A 17660-nucleotide genomic window follows, 5' to 3' on the forward strand; every position below is an offset into this window, starting at 1 on the left:
TCTCCCCAAATATTCCTCGATTCTTTTGACAGAAAAATTGAATGAAGTGTAATGAAATGTTAAATTGTAACCTTATTTTTGACTTTTATAAAAAAAATCTGCCATGGCATTCTGTGATCCAAGTGGATCACTAAATTGTCATGGCAGTTAGCATTAGCAGATGATACAAGAAAGCAAGCATATACTGCATCAGCCATAAAAAAAAAAAAAAAAAAACACCCTTCCCATTTCACTGATCCATTAATTCCAAATGTTTGTCTAATTCTGCCTTGAATTTATTTAAGCTATCAACTTCCACAACAACAGATGGAAGTTTGTTCCAGCAGTCAACTACCCCTGACTAAAGGCAAACTTCCGCACATCAATCCTACATCTGTCTTTCCTCAATTTGAATTTATGCCCTCTCCGGTGATTATTCTGAGCAAGAGGAAGAATCCCATCAACATTGAGCATGCTCAGACCATTAAAGGCTTTATACACCTCTATGAGATCACCTCGCCGGTGCCTAGTCTCCAGACACTGTAATTTGCAAAACTTAAGCCTTTCTTCATAAGAGCAACCCTTTATTCCATTCACTAATCTTGTTGCCCTTCTCTGTACTCATTCCAGCAGCTCTACATCCTTCTTGAAATGAGGCCTCCAGACCTGTATACAGTACTCAAGGTCTGGCCTGACCATTGCCTTATACAAGGGGATAATCACCTCCTTATCCCTTCTCGCAAAATTCCTGTATATCATTAACAAGACCCCATGACCTACTCTGGCAGCCTGTCTGCACTGCTCAGAAAACTTCATATCTGACTGCACAATTACCCCAAGGTCTCTTTCATTCTCCACTACCCTGAGCGTAACACCACATAGTTGTTACATTCCTCTAGGGTTACTGCTACTCACAAGCAGTACTTTGCATTTGTCAACGTTAAACTTCTGTTGCCACTTCTCGGCTCATCTACCCAACTTTTCCAGATCCTCTTCAGCAGCATACTGTCATTACTGTTATTAACAACCCTGCCAGCCTTTGTATCAGCTGCAAACTTTGACATTAAAGTTTAATGTCAAAGTTTGCAGATAAGTTGTTGGTTATAAATATAAGATGACACAGACAAGTGTTCACAGAATCACAGACAAGTTAATCATTTACATATAAATTAACATGTGACATAGAAGACTATGACAGATATAAGTTGATCTGTAACCAAGTTACAAAGGAGGTTAGGCAGGCGAAGGCAGATTACGAGAAATCTTTGGCAAAGGATGCAAAGAAAAACAGCAAAGAGTTCTTTACTTATGTAAACTCTAGAAGGAAGGGGATGAATCAGATTGGTTCACTTGATATCGTGGACGTCTCCATAGCCAGGTGGGAAGGAGCAGCAGTGCGTAGCACACGCTTCTTGATTAGACCGGGGTTCAAGCCCGTCACCACCACCAAATACGGAGGATGAGGAAAAAGGTCAGGAAATGACTACCGCATATATTCCCAGAGCAATATGGCCTTAGTTGCTAATGCTCCTAAAAAAACCAAATAGCAAACATAACAAACTTGATATCGATGGTTCAACTGTTGATGATCCTGCTCAGGTAGCTAACAAACTAAATGAATATTTTGCATGGACATTCACACATGAGGAGTTATTCAGTGAGGGGAATGCCAGAGGTGTATTCAACTCTCGCAGTAAGCTAGATAATCTTGTAATAACTGAGAGTAAAGTGGAGGAGAAATTGTTGAAGATAAACACAAGAAAGGCACCTGGGGTGGATGGGATCTATCCAGTTATATTAAAGTAGGCAGCAAAGGAAGTAAGCAAACCCTTAGCCATAATTATGAGAGCATCCTTGGACTCAGGGGAGGTACCCATAGACAGGAGATGTGTAAATGTGACCCCAATTCACAAAGGAGGATCAAAGGCTGACACAAATAATTATAGACCTGTGAGTTTAACTTCTGTTCCAGGAAAAGTAATGGAGGCACTGGTTAAAGAAGCACTGCAGGATCATCTAGACAAGACTTCAGTTATAGCTCGGACACGGCATGGTTTTGTTAAGGAAAAGTCTTTCCTGACCAATCTGATTGGATACTATGATGCAGTCACAAAAGAACTGGATGCAGGAAATAACTTTGATATTATATACTTGGATCTTAAAAAGGTTTTTGATACTGTTGCACATGGAAGACTGCTGCACAAATTAGAGCAGTGTGGCATTGGAGGCAAATTGCTGCTATGGATAAAGGGGTGGTTGAGGGGGAGAAGACAGAGTGGTAATCAATGGACACTGCTCATCGTGGACTAATGTTATTAGTAGAGTCCCCTCAGGGTTCAGTGTTGGGTCCATTATTGTTTTCCGTATTTATAAATAATATTGATGATGGTATATCAGGCTTAATGTCCAAGTTTGCAGATGATACAAAGGTTGGCAGGGTTGTTAAGGACACTACTGATGCTATGCTGCTGCAACAGGATCTGGAAAGGTTGAGCAGATGGGCTGAGAGGTGGCAAATGAAGTTTAACATTGACAAATGGGAAACAGCAACCCCAGAGCAACATATCAACTCTATGGTACTACACTGACAGTGGTAGAGAATGAAAAGGACCTGGGGGTAATTGTGCAGGTAGATATGAAGCTCTCTGAGCAGTGCAGACGGACGGCAAGAGTAGCTCATGGTTCTTGTCAATGATATACAGGAATTTTTCTAGCAGGGATAAGGAGGTGATTATTCCCTTGTATAAGGCAACGGTCAGGCCACACCTTGAGTACTGTATACAGGTCTGGAGGCCTCATTTCAAGAAGGATGTAGAGCTGTGGAATGAGTACAGAGAAGGCAACAAGATTAGTGAATGGAATAAAGGGTTGCTCTTACAAAGGAAGGCTTAAGTTTTGCAAATTACAGTGTCTGGAGACTAGGCACTGGCGAGGTGATCTCATAGAGGTGTATAAAGCCTTTAATGGTCTGAGCATGCTCAATGTTGATGGGATTCTTCCTCTTGCTCAGAATAATTACCAGAGAGGGCATAAATTTAAATTAAGGAAAGACAGATGTAGAATAGATGTGCGGAAATTTGCCTTTAGCCAGCAGGTAGTTGGTTGGTGGAACAGACTTCCATCCCTTGTTGTGGAAGTTGACAGCCTAAATAAATTTAAGGCTTAGCTGGACAGGTATTTCGTCCGAATGGAGGGGTGAAGTGGAAGTGTTTTTTTTTTTTTTTTGGCTGATGCTGCATAAGCTTGCTTTCTTGCATCATATGCCTCCACTAATGCTAATCACAAAAATCCAACATATCTCCACTAAAATAATGACTATTTTGCATATGTGTTGTGTTAATTATTGCAACCTGCACTGAGCCAGGTGCTTTAGCCAATTTATATTAGTATACAAATAATATTAATATTTATTACTTAATAATTATGGATAAATATTAATAAATTGAAATGTGCATTTATAACACTCGGTGGTCATGACTATGAATGGCACAAGATTGCATATATCATAAACGAAGGAAAAGATCTATCAATAAAGTCATCTAATGGCAAGTTGTAAAGTTTGTTTGATCACTTATCACTAGATAATTTTTTTTTAGCTCTAATAAGATTTGTTGGTATTTACTAAAAAAAAAAAATAAATAAATAAATATATATATATATATATTTATACCCCGGGGGCTTGGCACACCCAGGGTCTTGAGCTGGAAATCACCATTCTTCTCTCTCTCTCTCTCTCTCTCTCTCTCTCTCTCTCTCTCTCTCTCTCTCTCTCAGGGTAATTCAGAAATTTTTTTTTTTTTTTTTTTTTGGCTGGTGCAGCATAAGCCTCAGGCTTCCTTGCACCATATAGGTAATAATAATACATATTTTATAACTACATGTAACTCATGTTGCTTTCTCTCGTTATAGTTACCTATTTCTTCTACATATTTGTCTAATAACTCTTTAAATTTAAATAAATTCTTCACATCCACAAGGCGAAAAATTCATATCCAAACTGGAGGTAAAAATAAATCTCTGATTCAGAATTTACTTCCCCAGTCAATTATGGCACACTTCACTGACTGCCTTTCTTCTGAAGGTACAGCCATGCACTTTTTTTTTCTTTTCTTTTTAATCAATGCGAGTTATTTCATCACTATTATGGATAATAACATCCAGTCCCTTTTCAAATTTTCTTGTTCTGCTGACATTTGAAATGTTTAAGGTAACACACATGTACATTCACTGGGCATGCATGCATAAATCCCTGTTGACATTTATCTCCTGCCTGAATGACAATTTGGTCTGCGAGTTCCTGTGCAATTTCTTTGAGACATGCAGAAGGTCCCACTTTGTTGCAGCTCTTTTTAAGTACTGTAGTTGGTCAGAGTGCCCATGTTTGTGCTGTTTTAAAAGATAGGTCATCTCTGATTTAAGTTATATATGGTAGTCTAGCAGTATTCTCTAAGAATTTTTGGATCAAATTTTAAAAAATTTGATAACTTGCTGGTCAGTCAGTGAGCATATTATTAGGAAGTAAGAACAGGATGTCTATGAGACACATACATCTTTGTCTGTGCCTTTATGTTGCCTTTTGGCAAAGGACAGGTTATGATAATCTTGTTTTCTACAGCATGATGGGACTAGTAGCCCATGACGTTGAGTATTTGTAACCCCCTTTTAGCTCTTGGTAGTTCAGCTTTTTATCAAGGTCTTTGGCCCCACCAATGTGGAGACAGGCACATTGTCACCAAGTGGCCAAACTAGAAGTCATCAGGGGATAAAATTAACCAACTGATCCAGTTGTATTAATTTAAGAATAAATAAAAGAAAGTTACTTTAGGATGAGATGAGGAAAATAGCTTGCTGGCTGGCTAGTCACTGAGCATATTATTAGGACGTTTTATTATTACTCTAGAAAGATTAAACTCCATTTCTGGAAAATTTGCTGACTCCTTGTAGCAAAAAAGCACTTAGTAAGTACAGAAATAAAGAGCAAGTAGTATAAATGTGAAGAAATAAATATAACTTGGAACACACTGTAAGATTACCAAAATCACTCTGAGCCTGCTAGAATGGAGAGAACAAAGTGGAACTACCAATTAGCAGTTGCATTAAAGCTTGGGTAATAATTTTGTCTTCTTTCCTTACCAATAAACTAATTATTTCAAAATGCAAGTCACTTGTTTGCAAACTTTGGTTAGTAAACTGAAAGTTATGGTTTGTATTCTTCCAGCCCTTCTTCACCCAGCATAAATATTTAAAAAGCATAAATAAAAAACAATATTGTGCATACAAGTATAAAACAATACAATACCCCAAATAAAGGCTAACTGAAGGTAATGGTTACATACACATTGAGTTGCATTTCAGATACATACTATTATTAAATATATTAGGGGATAAAAAGTTCAATGCTATACTCTAGAAAGATTTACCAAAACTTCATACGAAGTTAAACTGATAGATATGCATGTAGGTTTTTTTTTTTTTTTTTTTTTTTAGGAGCATTAGCAACTAAGGCCATATTGCTCCAGGGATATGCAGTGGTCATTCCCTGACCTTTCTGCATCCTCCGTATTTGGTGATCACGGGCTCAAACTTTGGTCTAATCAAGAAGCGTGTGCTACGCACTGCTGCTCCTTCCTATGGAGGCACCTACACATGTAGTGGGATGTGTGTAGCAGTACTTCTAAAGCGGTGCAGATGCATTTGGGAAATGAGTTATCCTATCAGTATGAAATTTAATATAAAAGTCCAGATGAATACTCTAAATGAGTACAGAAATGTTAAAATGAATCAGAGCTCCTGCTCCAAATTTATAGCAACGTTTCTCTCTCTCTCTCTCTCTCTCTCTCTCTCTCTCTCTCTGTCTCTGTGTGTGTGTGTGTGTGTGTGTATAGGGGAAATTGGGGGAGAAGGGGCTATGAAAATAGAACTGGACCTTAAATCTTTCCAGGGGCCAATAAACACTTATTGAAAATATGACACACTTTCTTTTTTATGGATTGACAATTAAGAGCAATGCTATAGGACAAAGTATTACAGTACAGTACTAGCATCTATAATATACAGGATGTTTCAATTAAAATGCACTGAAATATCTAACTTGCTTTTTATATTGACTATTTGTGATCTGACTATTTTTGTCAGATTTAAGCCTGAATTTTATGTTAAAATTGACTAGGTGTAAAATCTAAATTATCATTTAGATTTTATGATTTCTTCTTCTTCACTATGAAACAGGGATTGGGCCATTAAGGTCCTTACTGAGACTCGAATTGGCCCATCCATCTTTTCTCAGGTTTTCTAACTCTCCTCCATCCATGTGGCCTATAAAAACAGAGCCTTCTTAGGTAGTCTGCTGTCAGTCATTCTCATTACGTGTTCCCCCCACTGTGTTCTATATCTTGTAATGCCTTCCACTATATTGCTGATGCCAAAACGTTCTCTAAAGGTGTGATTTGGGATGTTGTCTCTCAATGAGTACCCTGCAAGCAGCCTAAGGAATGAATCTCATTTGTAGTGCCTCCAACCTTCTTTTATATTTTTTCTTCAAGATCCAAGTTTCAGAGTCAAACATTAAACAGGGGCTGGCTTTGAGATTATTTTATGAAGTAGTCATTGTATATCTCTTGACATATATTTACAAAAATGTCTTCTAATAACACCATTCATTTTATTGAAATTTGTTATTGTACTCTCCATATCTGCATTTTTTTATATCTGAAATTGTATTTCAGAGGTATTTAAATGTTTTACTTGTTCAAATTTTACAATTTATAAATTAAATTTTGCCTAATAAATTGCTTTTTTCTCAATGGGAAAGTTGTTTCCCCATTTTTAGTTTAGTCTAAAAAGATCATCACTTTCTGAAATATTCAGATGCCATTTTTAGACTATGCAGAAGACAGGGAAAAACTTTCTCATTGAAAAAAAAGAAGCAGTTCATTACACAAAATTTTAATTTAAAATTTATAGAGTCTAAATGGCAACACTTCCAAATTTAACATCAAATTCAAAAGTTTAACCCAAAATATGACAAAAAGCTCCAGATGACAAACAACCAAACAAATAAGCACTGGATGACTAGTGCCTTTTAAAACACCCTGTATATTTCAGAAAGAAGGAAGCGGAAGACTATGGATTTGGAGTGGCCTAAAACTTTATGTTTGTTGTTTGTTATATGGTTTTTAGGAGCATTAGCAACTAAGGCCATATTGCTCCGGGATATGCGGTGGTCATTCCCTGACCTTTCCGCATCCTCCGTATTTGGTGGTGACGGGCTCGAACCCCGGTCTAATCAAGAAGCGTGTTCTACGCACTGCTGCTCCTTCCCACCTGGCTACGGAGGCGCCTAAAACTTTATGGGGACCACAGAACACAACATGACAAAAATTGGCATTGATCAACTTTTCTTTTGAGTAATGACCAAATATCTCAAACTTTCATTTATAAATACTTGATATATATATATATATATATATATATATATATATATATATATATATATATATATATATATACAGTGCTTTTTTTGGGATGGTATGCAATGGTATGGCGTAAAGGCACCTTTATTAACAGTGTCGTGTGACATTTGGATGCAGTGCACTTCGAAATTTGTAATATTCTGTAACTTTTTTCATGTTTCCCTACTGTTCAAATGAGCTTAAAATGATTTAACTAAATTTGCATTTTTCACTGTCTATTGTTAAGATATTTTCCATATAAAACTGTATAGCCATTTTTATAATTTTAAATTACTCAGTTGGACCTCTGTTTAATGAAGTCCTTTTATAGCGAATTATTTTGAATTCCCCTTTGAAGTTACATTTAAAATTCTTTCCGTTGAGTGAAGAATATTTTCATATAAAGAATGGATTAGGAGAGAATTAACTCAGTACGTACTATTCGCATTTCTGGCCTTCAGGCAATTTAGGCAGCTGCACAAATTAAGAGACCTAAAGGGATTTTAGCTCTCTTATCATCAGAATTGAAAAGGCGCTGATGATGATGATGAAAGGGATTACCATTCTACAACTTAGTGGTACCTGACAAAACCTATCCGACCATCTGTCCCACATATGGAGAACTCATGCTGGTCAGCAGTGAGCAGATTCCCAATGGGCTCTGGTCCACCTTCTACTGCAGTGGTGACCAAATTTTTCCCATACAGGGGCCATATTCAAAAAAAATTCAAAGTTAGATTTCTTTAGTGTGTTCCTTTTTCCATATCTTGTTGCATGTAAAAGTAAAATCGAAATATTCGAAACTTTTATTAAGTACAATACACAATTACATTTACTGAACAAAACATTTAATGAGAACATTTGTTTGATAATTAACAAAATTTAAAATGCTGTTTTGGTTCACTTTCCTTGTGAGCCGTAGGTTGGATACCGCTGTGAATCAACTTAAGCACCCCGTTCGAGAATTAGGATGGAGTGATTTTCTAGTAATGCCTAAGCAGTGGATTAATGCAATCATAGTTTTGCTGCATAAGAAAGGAGATAAATCATAAATTGGAAATTATAGACCAATTAGCTTGTTATCCCACATCTACAAGTTGTTTACAAGAGTCATTACTAACAGATTAGAAAGAATACTTGATGACAATCAACCGAAAGAGCAAGCTGGCTTTAGGACAGGATTCTCAACTATGGATCACCTTCACGTAATATCACAGCTAATGAAGAAAGCAAATGAATATAAAACACCATTATGCCTGGCATTTGTCGATTATGAAAAGGCATTTGACTCCATACAGCATAAGGCAATGTTTCGGGCACTGGAAAGACAAGGCATAGATACCCCATATATTATGATTTTGAAGAAAATATATGAAAACGCTACCTCCTTTATTAGACTAGACAAAGACAGTAGGAAATTTAAAATCGAGAAAGGAGTTCGACAAGGAGACAATATCTCTGAAGCTGTTTACTGCTGCCCTTGAGGAAGCCTTCAGAAGATTAGACTGGTCACGGAAAGGAGTCAATGTGAATGGAGAGTACCTAAACCATTTACGATTTGCAGATGACATTGTGGTCATAAGCCACGATCCCAAAGAATTAGAGGAAAATCATAATCAGTTATGCACAGTTACTAAGGATTTTGGACTAAAGATGAATATGGCTAAAACAAAAGTAATGATGAACAAGTACGCCACAGAAAGGGACATTATGATTGAAGGAGCAGTAATTGAAAAGGTGGAGTCATATACTTATCTGGCACAAGTTATTAGCTGTAATAATGATAAATGGCTGGAAGTCAAGAGAAGAATAAATTTTGGATGGATAGCATTCAGGAAATATAGTCACATACTGAAGAGCAAATATCCCAGTTTGTCTGGAACGTAAAATAATGAACCAATGTATACTCCCCACCATGACTTATGTAAGTGAAACTTGGGCACTCACCAAAAGAATGGATTGTTTGTTGTTGTTTGTTGTTTGGTTTTTAGGAGCATTATCAACTAAGGCCATATTGCTCCTAGGATATGCGGTGGTCATTCCCTGACCTTTCCGCATCCTCCGTATTTGGTGGTGACGGGCTCGAACCCCAGTCTAATCAAGAAGCGTATGCTACGCACTGCTGCTCCTTCCAACCTGGCTACGGAGGCGCCTAAAGAATGGAAGAGAAGCTGAGAACTACACAGCGAAGAATGGAACAAATTATATTTGGAATCGGATTGTTAGATAAAAAGAGAAACACATGGATTAGACAGCAAACTCAAGTAAAAGACATTCTTATCAAATCTAAAGAGCTGATGGAGGAGAGGATCCGGTGTGGACAGCGAACCGTCATTGTTTTCATTGACTTTAAGTCTGCTTTCGACTGTGTCCACCGGCCTGCCTTATGGAAACTACTAGAGGTTGAACATGTACCTCGAAAAGTCATCACACTCCTCCAAACTGCATACAACGGTTTAACCAGCCAGGTGCGCATCCAGAATGATTTATCTGAGGAATTTGCCATCCAAACTGGAGTCCGCCAAGGGGATGTAGCCTCCCCGTTGCTTTTCAACATCGTGGTCGACGCCATTATGAGGCAAGCATTCAGAAACAGACAAAGGCATACAATATGACAAGGATCACTATGTGACTGACCTGATGTTTGGTGATGATAGTGCTATCCTTGCTGGTAACGACGCTGAAGCCACGGACATCCTCTACGACATTGCCCGCATTGCCCGGCCATACGGTTTGAAGATCAATGCTGGTAAGACAAAGGCCCTGACAACAGATGGGTCGCAAGCCACTATCTATCTCGAAGGCATCCAGATCGAGCAAGTGCAGGACTTTAAATACCTTGGGTCGCTGGTCCAGGAGAAGAAAGTTGCATCCACCATGGAAATCCACAGCAGAATTGGACAGGCGGCCACTGCGTTCGCCTCGCTCAAATGGTGTCTGTGGAAGAGGACCAACATTTCCACAAAGACTAAAATCCGACTCTTCCGGACTTTGATCCTGCCCATTCTTCTTTACGGATCGGAAACATGGATTTGTCTCAAGTTAGATTTGAACAAACTTGAGGTATTCCAAATGCGATGCCTGCGGCAGATCTTGGGCATCTCTCTTCGCGACCGCATCACTCATGATACCATCCGCGCCAGATGCCAACAGCAACCAACCATTGCCGACCAAATCCAGAAGCGAAGGCTCAGATGGTTTGGCCACGTATGTAGAATGGGCACGAACAGAATACCATCCACACTCCTTTGGAGACAACGACCCACCCAATGGAGCATCCAACGGATCGCGCCTAGGAAAACGTGGGCCAAGCAAGTGGAAGATGACTTGAAGAGCCGACGTCTCGACCTTAACCAGGCCAGGACTGAAGCCATGGATCGTAAGGTATGGAAGAACATCACAGAGCAAGTCCGAAACCCTGCGGCACCTACAGCAGCATACTGGTTGCGTGGCCAACCGCCTCCCCCAGCTGCCAGCTAAGGACCAAAGAAGAAGAAGAAGAAGAAGAAGAAGAAGAAGAAAGAACTAAAATGGTCTTGGGCAGGGCACATAGCTCGAAACATGATGATGACAGATGGATTAAGAAAATAACAGAATGGTACCCAAGAGGAGCTAGAAGAAAACCTGGAAGACAACGGCGGAGATGGATAGATGAAATTCATGAGTTTGTGGGTAGTAAATGGATGGCCATTGCACAAAACTGAAGGAACTGGAAAGTTGCTGGAGAGGCCTTCATCCTGCAGTGGATTGAAAATGGCTGATGATGATGATAATGATTTTCTTTTACTCCCACAAATAATCATCTGTTGTTTCATGGAAGTGCGTTATCCACATTTGTCCCTAAATTTTCCCTCTCTCTCTCTCTCTGTTTATGTGGTCCTGAATGTTCGAATTCTGTTTACAGTACCTGAATATCCACAAATGACACTGACATTTTGGACAGTTTCAAAAAATTCAAATTTAACAACTTGTTCAAAGAACTAGTGACAATATCGATGACGGGAGAAGGAAAATGAGGACAACAAAGGTATTAAAACCTTCTAAACATGAATTGTTGGCATTTGGTGAAAATGAAGTTAGTCAATTAGGTTACAGTTAAATGCAATTCGTGGATTTCGGGGGTATCCAATTGAAAAGATGGTTTCGGAAGAATTGAAGCATTTGATGGATGCTCTGAGTACGATACCATTTTCATCGAGTGAATGTGAACGAGGATTTTCACAAATGAATCTGATCGCCAGCCCAACCAGAGTTTTGTTGACGACAAAAACAGTTTCTTCACTACTGTTTCTTAAAATTGTAGGCCCACCGCTCACCCGCTTGATCGAGCAAAATATGTCGATTCGTAGCTGCTCCGGAAACGTCCGCAAGAGACACACAAAGAGGAAGAAAAGAAGTCGGCATGGGTGTCTGTCGGATGAAAACTTAATAAAAATTTGGAATATTCTACAAAAACTTTATTATGAAATTATTTTTTCTTATTATTTTTAGGGTCCATAGTCTAACGAAGTATAATGTCACTCGGTTGTCTGTCTGTCCGTCCATCTGTCACTGCATTGTATCTCTGGAACCACTCAACCTATTGACTTGAAATTTTGCAGGGTTTTGTACATCATGTGGGCCAACATAATGCCATACTGATCGTTGTTGACAAAAATTTGTCTGAGAAATGGGGGGTGAAATGTTGGGGTGGGGATAAAAAATGTTGTCAACAACCTATAGCTTATTATACACCGTTGGAAAGAGCTCAACGAGTAGGTTTAAAATATAATTTTAAAATATTTTAAAAATTAAAAATGGCAGCACTAGACAGGAAACTGAGTAATTTTCGTGTCCCTCCCTCTATTTCCGTCGCTAATGGAGCTAAAAATTTAAAAATCACATTAGCTATGCGTTATTCAATGCTTATCTAGGGAAAATTATTCCGATTGAAATCTATCATTTACATTTTGTGTTAAAATTAAAAAATCAATTTTTTATTGCACTTTGATTCTTTGTACTAAGTAACTCTGCTTTTGGTGACAAAAAGGTTGCTAAATAGTTAGTTAATAATTCTATAAAGGTCATTTATAAATTTTGCGAAGAGAAGTGTTTTTTAATAATTTTCAAAGTTAGAGTTGTCCCGGCAAGGAGGTACTCAGAGAGCCAGCGTTGAGGCAGCACACACAGTAGTAATATCTTACTTCTCTGTGAGGCGGCGGTGATGGGGAGGCGCCTGCGCGAAATCTCGGATGGGCCCTCAACTGCCAGTTGCTTCTCCCTCAAGACTTTAATTGCTTATCCAGGAAGAAGTCAGAGTTGCTTCTCCCACCCGTGTCATTCACAACTGGAAAGACTCAAACAGACAACGTTTGTTAGTTCCTCAGTTTTAGGCCAAGCCGGGGTACTAGAAACTTTTTTTCAGTTACCATAAAGCTCTCTATTTGAGATACTACACTAACTACCATTCGTGACTACAGACTCTTCATCCTGAGTGCCCAGTGCTCAGCAGTTCACAAATAATTTATTAACTTATTTTACTCACATTTTACTTATTTTTTTATTTATTTGAATAATAAATTTATGCTTAAATAAACTGTGTTAATGTACTAAATTTGTTGTTCTTATTCCAAAAACATTACTACAAAAGTAACAATATCAGGAAAAAAACATTTTAGAGTACTTTTCATACCCTTTTAATTTTCAATTTTTCCTGATAGCAAAGAATGAGTACAGGCACCTATTTTTTTTACAAAAAAAAGCACTGTAATATATATATGAAAAAGTTTTTCATATATATATATATATATATATGAAAAACAAGCAAAATAAAAAAAGGTCAATTTCGGTTTATCCCAATTTTAATTAAATTTAGAGTGGTTTGATAAATCTTTCTAAAGGACATAAATATAAAATTTCATGAAAATCCATCTAGCAGGAGTTCAGTTGTTAGACAGATGAATGAACATAGTGAATACAATAGGTGTTTATATATTTGTGTAAAAGTTAAGAAATTAGTATTAAAACAAAAGACCCTATACCTCCAATTGTGCTCCCTTTCCACACCCGACCCATCATCATATCCATTGGAGAAGCTGATAATTTTTGACCTTCTTCTGCTAATCCTAAGATTATTGATTCTCCTCCACCACTGCGACAAGCTTGGAAAGCAGAATTCTACAGAGCCAATGAAACTATTTCTTATGAACTATTTCAAAGGTCAAAAAATTAATTATGCTAAAGGCTATTATTAAGAAATTAAGACAGCCTAAAATAAGAAATTTGTTGTAACAAGTATCATTATTTTTAGTATTAATTATTGGTAATTTATTGGTAGTGTTATTTAATTAATATTAAATATGGGGAAATTATATGTTAATAAGTGAACTAAGGGGAACTTTTCCTTATAATGAGTGCTCCAAAAAAGTACATGCAATTTATACCAATTTGCAGCTATGTATCTCTCTTGTTATTTGGCTTAAACATTCCCTCAATCAGATCACCTTGCAGGTGCCTAGTCTCCAGATGCTGCAATTTGAAGAACTGAAGCCTTCCCTTGTAAAAGCACTCCTCTGTTCCCCTCACCAATCTCATTGCCCTCCTCTGTACTCATTGTAGCAGCTCTAGATCCTTCCTAAAATGAGGCCTCCAAACATGTATGCAGTACTCAAGGTGTGGACTGACCATTGTATAAAGCAATGGGAAATTCACCTCCTTATCTCTGCCAGAAAAACTTCTGTGGATCTTTCACAAAACTCCATGAGCTGTCCTGGTAGCTGGTCTGCACTGCTCAAAGAATTTCATATCTGACTGCATAATTACCCTCAGGTCTTTTTTATTTCCCACTATCTGAGTGTAGTATTTTTTTATTTCCCACTATCTGAGTCACAGTTGGTACATTATTCTGGAGGTTATTGCTACCCATATGCAGCCAACATTTGTTTAACATTTGTCAATGTTAAACTTCAACTGCCATTTCTCAGTCCATCTGTCTAACTTCTAGAAATCTGTTGCAGTGTCAAGCTGTCATTACTGCCATTAATCACCCTACAAATCTTTGTATCATCTTCAAACTTGGACATTAAGTCTGATGTGCCTTCATCAATATCATAGATAAAAACAAAAAACAACAATGAGTCAAACACAGAACCCACGGAACTCCACTAATAAGATTAATCCATGAAGAGCGGTGTTCACTGATTACTACTTTCTGTCTTTTCCCACTCAACCATCCCATTCATAGCAGCAACTTGTCCTTAATGCCACACTGCTCCAATTTTTACAGCAATCTTTTATGTGAAACAGTATCAAAAGCTTTCCTGAAATCCAACTAAAAGAATTAAAATTATTTTTTTTCATTCAGTTGATTTGTTACTACATTGTAGTATCCAATCAAATTGGCCAGATATGACTTCCCCTTAACAAACCCATGCTGTGTCTGAAATATAATTGCATTCTTGTCTAGATGATCCTGCATTACTTCTTTAACTAATAACTCCATTATTATCCCTGGAATAGAAGTTAAACTAACAAGTCTGTAATTACTCATATCATCCTTTGAACACCTTTGTGAATTAGGGATATATTTGCACATCTCCAGTCTGTGATGTCCATCCCTGAATCCAAAGATGCTCTCATAATTATGGCTAATGGTTTCCTTACCTCCTTTGCTGCCTCCCTTAATATAATTGGATAGATCCCATCCACTCGAAGTGCCTTTCTTATGTTTAACTTCAACAGTTTCTCTTCCCCTTTCCTCTCAGTTATTACAAAATCATCTATCTCACTGTTTTTGATGAATTTCTGGCATCGACTTTCCTAAAAAATTCCTCTTGGGTGAAAGTAGATACAAAATACTCATTTAGTTTATCAGCAACCTGAGTACGATCATCAACAGTCAAATCATCGATATCAAGAGGACCAATTTGATTCATCCCCTTCTTTCTAGTGCTCAGATAAGTAAAGGCTTTGCTGTCTTTCTCTGCATCCTTTGCAAAAGATTTCTCATAATTTGCCTTTGCTTGCCTAACTTCTTTTATGACTTGATTACAGACCAGTTTATATCTACCATAGACTTCTGTGCCCCTGATAATTTATGTGCATCTCATGCATTTTTGTTCTCCGCCATGAGTCTCATTGGTTCATCTGACACCGATTTAGGCTTAAAACTAAAGAGTATTTTTAAGTTGGTATGAAAAGCCTAGTAGCTTCTATGATTAATTCTTTGAATGCTTCACATTTAGAATTTACTGATTCATCAGTTGATCTCACTGTATAGAATTTAAGTGTTTCACACCACTGAAGTCCTCCTTTATGAAAGCAAAAACCCTTCCCTTTAGCTTTGATGTTAGGTACATCTTTAAGCAAATCCCACACCAATACACTGTGATCATTGCCACCTAGTGGTTCTTTTATCTGCCGATTCTTAATGCATGAATATTTACTGTAATATATACAGTAAATACTCTTGTTGCCTCTCTAACATGCTGCTATAGAAAACAGTCATTCAATAATTCCATGAGTCTAGCGTGCAAGTGATCAGACCAACCCATAAATTCCAGTCAATATCTGGAAAGTTGAAATCTCCCATTACAAGACATTCTGATTTTCTGGCCCACTATTTCTCTGTACAGTTGTTCATTTTGCTCTTCAGAGTCAATAGGCCTATAACACACTCTTACCATCAATTTTTCTTTCCCAGTGCTTATGTCACACCTAACTGACTCAACATTGTACTGGCCACTCATATCAACCCTATGCACTGCCTTAGATTATATGTGATTCTTAACTAAGAGCATATCCCCTCTCCCTCTTCCATCCTTTCTATGCACATTGTGCTCCCCATATTCAAATTATGCATACCTTATACCCGAGTGAGTGACACCACATCTCTAGTATCCCTTCAAATTCCTCAAATTTATTTACAATGCTCATAGCATTGGTGTACATGCAAGTACAGATGCAACTTTTCTTACTCCTAGTTACCCCAACAGAGCCTCAGTATTTATTTGTTCCATGATGACTCCTAGCAGTCCCCAGCACCTTATTTTTCAGGCTGTTGCTCCGATAGAAGCAGTGCACAAAGGGTGGTACTGTTGCATGCTTTGTTACTAATGACATTAAGAGTAGGAGATTTGAGAACTAAACAAGCCCAGAGCAGTGTTGAGAAAAAGTCACAAGTTATGATTAAATTTGAAAGGGTCTGCAATTCTGCACAAACATGATAGGAGGAAGTACATGATGAGATCCATGTCAATCAATGTGGCCCTGGAGAGAGTGTGCAAGTTCATGTGATAGAATTTTTCTGTTTGGTCTGTGTTTGTTAATAGGAGAGACTGCTATTACAGGGAGGGGATACACATAAATAGAAAAGGTGCAAGAATATTTGCTGGTGCTATTGAGGCAATGTTAGGGTTTGTTGGAAGACTGCTAGCTTGAAAGTATACACAGTCTAATAGATTAACAATAGCTGCAGGCAGAAGTGAAAGTGATTCTTGCATTGCTTCTATTGGAACATGTAGCAGCCTGGATAGCAAGGTACTGGGGATTTCAAGGCCTGCTGTGAGTTATTATTATTAGCCATATGGTGCAAGGAAGCCTGAGGCATATGCTGCACCAGCCAAAAAAAAAAAAAATTTCTGAATTAACCTGAGAGAGTTATTGTTGTTATTTTTGGTTTTTTAGGAGCATTAGCAACTAAGGCCATATTGCTCCGGGAATATGCAGTGGGCATTCCCTGACCTTTCCGCATCCTCCATATTTGGTGGTGATGGGCTCGAACCCTGGTCTAATCAAGAAGCGTGTGCTACCCACTGCTGCTCCTTCCCACCTGGCTACGGAGGCACCTTGAGAGAGAGAGAGAGAGAGAGAGAGAGAGAGAGAGAGAGAGAGAGAGAGAGAACAAGAGCCAGAAGGGAATCACCAAGAAAGAGAAGAATGATGATATCCAGCTCAGGACCCTGGGTGTGCCAAGCCCATACTCACCATAAATGAGCCCCTGGGGCTAATCATGGAAAAGGAAATACATGAGCTGTGTTAGGGTAACTAAGAGCAAGAACAGGTGCATGTATACTTGTGTGTACACTGATCCTAGGAGAACAGTAAATAAATTTGATGAATTTGAAGTGCTTGACAAGTCATCAAATGCAAACATTGTGCTGATATCAGAGACATGGCAAAACATACATATAAAAGAGATAAAGAATTTAAATATGGGAAATAAAATGTATACAGAAAAGACAGATAGGGCAG

General features: G+C 38.0%; 1 protein-coding gene across 1 annotated transcript in view; it reads right to left on the minus strand.

Moving 5' to 3' along the window:
- The window catches only part of LOC150081763 (alcohol dehydrogenase class-3-like), a 97490-nt gene that overhangs the window by 13719 nt on the left and 66111 nt on the right, over positions 1 to 17660 (minus strand). Inside the window, exon 9 of the mRNA XM_090379625.1 lies at positions 13451 to 13586. Within this exon, the coding sequence (XP_090235751.1) occupies positions 13451 to 13586 (136 nt within the window). The remainder of the gene's footprint in view (positions 1 to 13450; positions 13587 to 17660) is intronic.

Source organism: Mastigoproctus giganteus, chromosome 8 (assembly GCF_048544385.1).
Source record: "Mastigoproctus giganteus isolate SK-2022 chromosome 8, ASM4854438v1, whole genome shotgun sequence".
Lineage (NCBI taxonomy): Eukaryota > Metazoa > Arthropoda > Arachnida > Uropygi > Thelyphonidae > Mastigoproctus > Mastigoproctus giganteus.